Source organism: Malus domestica, chromosome 15 (genome assembly GCF_042453785.1).
Source record: "Malus domestica chromosome 15, GDT2T_hap1".
Classification (NCBI taxonomy): Eukaryota; Viridiplantae; Streptophyta; class Magnoliopsida; order Rosales; family Rosaceae; genus Malus; species Malus domestica.
In genome coordinates this window covers 28,049,364-28,056,496 of record NC_091675.1, presented here as the reverse complement: position 1 = coordinate 28,056,496, position 7,133 = coordinate 28,049,364, and the positions used below count along the sequence as shown (strand labels likewise).

General features: G+C 36.2%; 1 protein-coding gene across 1 annotated transcript; it reads right to left on the bottom strand.

Annotated features, from left to right (window-relative positions):
- Window positions 1–1,143: 1,143 nt before the first annotated feature.
- Window positions 1,144–2,185, bottom strand: LOC103401211 (uncharacterized). The gene has a single exon (XM_008339928.4). It carries the CDS (start codon window positions 1,925–1,927, stop codon window positions 1,391–1,393), a length of 537 nt encoding a protein of 178 aa, XP_008338150.3. The 5' UTR covers window positions 1,928–2,185; the 3' UTR covers window positions 1,144–1,390.
- Window positions 2,186–7,133: the final 4,948 nt, after the last annotated feature.

Sequence of the window (7,133 nt, the reverse complement as noted above, 5' to 3'; positions counted from 1 at the left end):
TGTCTGGTTTTGAACAGAATTATGATCTGAGAGTGAACTTGTAGTTGCATTTTGATTATTCCCACAATTCAAGTGAATAGTACTTGGTATGTTGCAAAATCTAACAACTATTAGAGCATTTGACATAGATACACCAGTGTTCTGAGAAGTAAAACAGCTTGAAGGAGTGAGTTTTCCTGGAAATACTGACTCATCATGCAATACATGTCTGGACTACTCAATATTATGGAATTAAGAAAATAATATTTTTTTTTTCTTATTTGTCAATCCAATGAGTAAAAAGCCAAACTGCCTACTAGTCCGAACTACGGAAGAGAAACCTCTATTACCTCGTGACCATGACCCATGTAACCACCATATCACAAACATATATAATTATATGATTTGTTAAAAGTTTCAAAGATGGTTCAATGGACCACCATTAATCCACATCTATAATGTTCCAACTTGCCTACTTGTGTAATTCAATAGGTGTGAGGTTTTATACAGAAGTCTCAGTGCAATTAATAGTGAAATCATTCATTATAAGGTAATTTAACCTCATGCAGCTTTCTATATAGGATATATGCTTCAGCAAGCCACCTAATTAAGGCCACTCATTAGTCGGTCACACTTGAAGACAATACCACATCAATAACCCTTAATTATTTGATTTGGGTGTCCTAACTTGAGACTTCAAACTTCGGGTTTGTGGTTGTCCCTAACTCAGGACTTCACTTAGGAGTTTTTCATTCGTGGTCACAATTCAAGTGTTACTAATTTTAAGTGTAAAAGAATGTAAAACGTCCCACATAAAAAACCTACAAAATATAATATAATTTATATTGAGTAATTTCACTTTTAATTGCATCGAAACCTTAACGCCACACCTGCTAAGTTAGTAGGTGGTTAAGTTATGGTAGTATCAGTATTTGACCCATTTTGTAAAGGGCGCCCCTCTCTAAAGTTATGATTAAGCCTCATCGCAAAAATACGGGTAAAGGGTGATACGACCAATTTGTGTAGATGATTACTTCTACCAACCTCATTCTCTTTTTCAGCCACCTGATTTTGTTGGTAAACGTCTGGCCACTGTTATTATCAATATGCAGTAGAAAAACCATGTGAAGACCCGATCTCCCAATATTTTAATATTTAGGGTGATTAAGACATCAATTTCTGGCGTTATTTCATTGATTCATAACTTCACATTCACATATTGCAGTCAAACTTGTGTACAAATTCTATGCATTGCTACTTACATTATAATAACATAGAGCCTATAGCTGTGTTCTTAATAAAGTAGAATGCTAAAACGTAAAACAAAATTAGGATTTAACAACTATAAAAAAGGCCACAATTTTAAGAAATTGAGCTCACATACACATAACATTTGTGATTAGAGCGAGTTTTAAAGAACTGTGCTTTGTTCGATACTGGACAAAGTCCCTGGGCTCAGCAGAGGGAAAGAAAACCAATGATGGGAAGATGGGGACTGCAAATTCAGTCTCAGATAGCTCGAGTCCACCGTGCTATCATGCACCTTCTGATGGCGAGGCATCGGACTCAGCTCCAAAGTATCCGACAAGTCCTTGTACATAACCGAAAATGGTGAGCTAATTTTTGGTGAAGAAGGGACAGGTTTTGGTACAGAAGACACACGGATATCGATTGGAGGAGGCGCTACGCTCTGGAGAGACCGAGTCTCCATAAACTCCGGCGCGCAGGTGAGGCTCTGGACAAGCTCCCTGAAGTTAATGGGGTCAACTTTGTAGATTCTTGGTGGGGTTGGTGGGACTGGTGCAACCGCAGGCTTCTTCCATGGCTTCGACGAAGATTTTCGAACCGAGTGGAGTGATGACTGGTGATAGGGAAGCTGCTTTGAGTTTGAAATTGAACCCTTCGTGGCGGTGTAGGAGGCTGAAGAGGAAGAGGAATAAGATTCCATTGGGAGTTAAAGTTTGAAACTTCTAGCGTTTATGAGGAGGATTTAAAGAGATTATTTTTGGGGTTTGGTTTTTTCGTGTTATGAAAAATTTAGAAGCACTATATATAGATGGGAAATAAGTAAACAAGGGCGACGACCTTGAAGTGAAGCTATTGGGGAAGGGAAGATGGAGGAGAAGAAGAAGAAGAAGAGGAAGCAAAGAAATTCAATGATATTTTTGGCTTGAGCCGTCGGCTGTGACGACGATTGCATAATGTACAAATTGGTCAAATCAATATATTTGACCATTATATATATAATTCAGCAAATTTAATTGTGCTCCTTTGGGAAAAAAATAATTTAATTGTGTTCCTCCATTATTGTCTATCTTCGATCTCTGTGGGTCTTTGAGGGTTTTTGATAATGTTTTTGCAGATGGTGGTGAAATGTGGACCAAGCCGCCAATTTACTATACATGAAGGGCCCTTCTAATTAATACACGTGCAACTATGAGTTTGTTCTATCTTTGACCAATAGGCAACACTAAAAATAATGGACAATTAGGCATCCATGAGTGTGATAGTAAAATATCCATTTTGATTTACTCTTACTATTGCATTTTGATTATGATGGATAATACAATCTAACTTTTCTAAAAATTTAAAATAAATAACTATTATTAACGGAGGAGGAAATTTAATATTATGGTGATATTACAAACTAACATAGGATTAGTTTTGTATTGCTGTGATTTAAAAAAAAAATGTGGCATAAGCGAGACAACCAAAAATGCGCATGTGGTGGTAGGAAGGTGGTTTTTTGTATGGGATTCCCACCCCCCCCCCAAAAAAAAAATCCAAAATTTAAGTGGTGATTGGATCGAAAACGAAGGCTTCTAGCTACCTCAAGAAGATGACTATGTTTTCTTTCTACAACACCATTTTGTTGCAGTGTGTAGAAACAAGTGCATTGGCAAATGACACTATAAGCGGCAAAGAAACCTCACACAGAGATAAAATTTCTCCCCCCATTATCAATTGTATTTGTTGGACTTTTGTTTGAAATTACGTTTCAGCGTAAGTAAAAACAATCTTGCAAGGTCTTTCGTGATTCATGTTTATGGCGCATAAGAAAAACCTAAGTAAATAGAGAAAAATCATCTACAATGGATAAAAATAATAGCTCCCAAACATCACAAAGCAAAAGGAAAAAAAACTCAGACGTTGAAATAAAGCTAGTACCAAAAAATCGACGAGTTTGTTTGGCCAAGGGACAAACTTCACAAACATGACCCGAATCAAAAGAACAATTTAAAAAAGTGCTAGCTAATAGTTGAAGACAGGAAGAAAAAGAGTGACTTAGGCGCCCGTGCCAAAGTTCAGGTGAGGTGATGGGGAGATGAAGGCAGGTTTTTGGGAAAGGGCAATGGTGGTGGAGGCCAATGGAACAAGGTAATAATGGTCACCACCGCGCTTCGTAACACCAATCGTCGTCCTCGAAGCAAAATACACCAAAAGGGAAAAAGGTGATAGAATAATTCAATCCATCAATAATTTTACCAACAGATAAAAGATTGACTTTAAAACTAGGCACACACAAAACATCCTTCATTGTATATTTGAATTTAACAAAATATTGCCCGTCAAGGTAATTGGAGTCGGCAGAGGTAGAATTGGCTTGTGGTGCGGAAGACAAAGGGCAGGTTCTTACAAAGTATGAACAAAATTTTTTGATATTGGCAATCAGGTAAATTTGACATAACGACATGTAGGTCATGAAAAGTTGGGGTCACAACATTGATTTGATTCTTTGAAGGAGGCCGTTGTTGTCGTTATTCCGAGTACAATTGTGAACGAAATAGACAGCCATGACTCTAGTTTACAAGTCTGCATCATTGGGAACACAACAAGAAAGAAAAAAAAAAAGAAAATAGAGCTAAGTTTCGTAACCTGCTCTAGATACATGTAGAAAAATATTTGGCTCAACTACAATATTCATTCATTCTCAAATGTACAATATATGTTAAATACAAATATATGGATTAATTATAAATACACACTAGTTACTCTTTCATACAATGAATATAATATAGAAGAGTTAATGAATCTATGTAGAAGAGCTAATGAACCTAATGTTCATTGAACCTAATTAACTAACATATAGATCCACAAATCGATCTTATTCCTACATGATTTTTAACATTAATACTAGTTACCCACTCGTACTTTTTACAGTAAAATAATATTACATCCTCATATAAAGGGGAATGAGTTTTTACACATACAGAAGGAATGACATATACAAAAGAAATGTCCTTAACATAACCTTGTAGCCATATCCATACATAAATTACAATATATCCTATTGTTTATCAATGCATACACAAAAATCTGCCCAATACATTAATGTGATCTTCAATAGAGCATAAGACACCTTTTAACTTAAAGCATAACTACTTATCATGACACTTGTTTTATTATTTTTTGTACAATAATATATTTATATTAAGAGATGCATGGAATATTAGTTTAGAACTTGTCATCCATAAATTTTTCACTTCAAATTTTTCACTTACAAATAAAAAATGGAACGCTTTTTATCCAAAATGATCCCTGAGATTTGCATAACACATCACTTTGTTGTACTTTTATGCGCAAACGGAAGCGAATTATAACAAAATACCAAATATCAACGTCGTCGGTAAAAGCTAAAACAAACAATCTCAAACTAACACAAGAGATTTAAATGGTTCGGCATAAAGCCTACTCCACGGGCAAAGCACAGCGAGGAATTTCACTAAACAAACGGAGATTACAAAAGAGTGTTTAAACCTTCACAACCCAAATCCCACAAATTACAAACCATAAACCAAACGAGTAGAGAACTCAAACAAATGGAGAAGATTCTCCCAAATTGCGCTTTAACTCACAAACTAACAAATTGACTCTCACCAAATTGCCACACAAATGAGCCACGCTAAATACACTAACCCTAAGGTCCTATTTATAGTGCATAGGACTTAGGTTACAATAACAATCCTAATAGGAAATAAATCCAAATCCTAATCAAGTAGGTAATTAACAAAATATCTCCACCAAGGAAACTAACTAAGAATCAAAACCAAACCCAAATAGGACACCAAAACCAAATAAGTAACACAAACCTAATTTATTGCATCATCCTAATTTTGAGCCAAAAACCCAACAATCTCGACATTGGCAAGAAATTAGCAAACTTCCAAATTTGGGATACCAAAATACAAATACAAACGTGCACCAAATTCTTTCGAAACTGATCTCCACCTAGACTCAAAAAATCCAAAGTCTTTAAACTTGAAATTTCCTCCAACGCCTTCTCCAACAAATTCCATTATAGAAACTAACAAATACGAAACAAAATCCAAGCAGAAGCTTGAACATACGAACAAAAAGTGCGAATTGCACTACACCCAAAGAGCTTGAGTACCAAGCTCCACCTTCTCACATAACATTTAGAAGAGTTCAGAACAACGATCTTCTGCAATGTTTGCATCAACACTAGCAAAAGACTTATCAAACGACTTCTTTTTTCTTCATCACTCCACGAATTCGGCAAAGCATTCACACCTTTTAGCATTTTCAAAAGCCCTTGTTAAACTAACAAAGCACGCATCTTCAATTGTTAAATACCAAAGTCATTGTCGTCAAACTTTTCAATATCAACTTTCACCGACGACACAGAAGGCTTCATAGTGATTGCCAAGCAAAGCCCAAGTTGAAATATGGGCTCTGATACCACTTGTTGTACTTTTATGCACAAACGGAAGCGAATTATAATAAAGTACCAAATATCAATGTCGTAGGTGAAAGCTAAAACAAACAATCTCAAACTAACACAAGAGATTTACGTGGTTCGGCATAAAGCCTACTCCACGGGCGAAGCACTGCGAGGAATTTCACTAAACAAATGGAGATTACAAAAGAGTGTTTAAACTCTCACAACCCAAATCCCACAAATTACAAACCCTAAACCAAACGAGTAGGGAACTCAAACAAACGGAGAAGATTCTACCAAATTGCTCTCTAACTCAGAAATTCACAAATTGACCCTCACCAAATTGAGACACGAATGAGCCACACTAATTACACTAATCGTAAGGTCCTATTTATAGTGCATAGGACTTAGGTTACAATAAGAATCCTAATAGGAAATAAATCCAAATCCTAATCAAATATGTAATTAACAAAATCTCTCCACCAAGGAAACTAACTAAGAAGTCAAAACCAAACCCAAGTAGGACACCAAAACCAAATAGGTAACACAAACCTAATTTATTGCATCATCCTAATTTTGAGCCAAAAACCCAACACACTTTGGTCCCTGAGATTCTCTACCATCCATTATTTTGGTCATTCCGTTAAAATTTTCGTTAAGTGTCCTGAAGCTCTTGGCTGTAAGTTTGGGCAATATTCAAAGTTTCGTAACTCAATCGTTTCTTAACCAAATTCGACCCATAATATATCAAAATGAAGATAGGAAAGTGTAGAACAAGATTATATCCATTTGGAAGCCCAATGGTTGCCGGAGATGGCCGGAAAATAGCCTGAAAGGTGACTAGTCAGCGGGAAAACTAGAAAACTTGCCAGAAACTGGTTAAACTTTAAACGTTTATAACTTCTTCAATACTCGAAGAAATCAAGTGCTTCAACCATGAAAATCATACTTCTCGACGAGACCAAGAGCATGGTACCTTTCTCGAAGGCTAACTCGCTGTGATTTGGTCGTAAAACGGCTCGAAATGGCAGTCTTGGTTGTAGAGTTAGCAACTTTCGAGCCATTTCTGGCCAAATCATGGATTGTTAGCCATCGAGAAAGGTACCATTCTCACGATCTCGTCGAGAAGTATGATTTTTGTTTTTGAATCACTCGATTTTGTTTAGTATTGAAGAAGTTATGAACGTTTAAAGTTTACCCAGTTTTAAACGAGTTTTCCAGTTTTCCCATGGACTAGTCACCTTTCAGGCTATTTTTCGGCCATCTTCGTCAACCATTGGGCTTCCAAATAGGTATAATATTGTTCTACACTTTCCTATCTTCATTTTGATATATTATGGGTCGAATTTGGTTGAGAAACGATTGAGTTACGAAGCTTTGAAAATTGCCCAAACTTCCAATCAAGAACTCCGAAACATTTAATAGAGTTTTTAACGAAAGACCAAAATAATGGATGGTGGACAATCTCAATGAC

Bases quoted from the DNA above. Each gene is read 5' to 3' on its own strand.
- LOC103401211 (XM_008339928.4), bottom strand. From the start codon at position 1,927: ATGGAATCTTATTCCTCTTCCTCTTCAGCCTCCTACACCGCCACGAAG.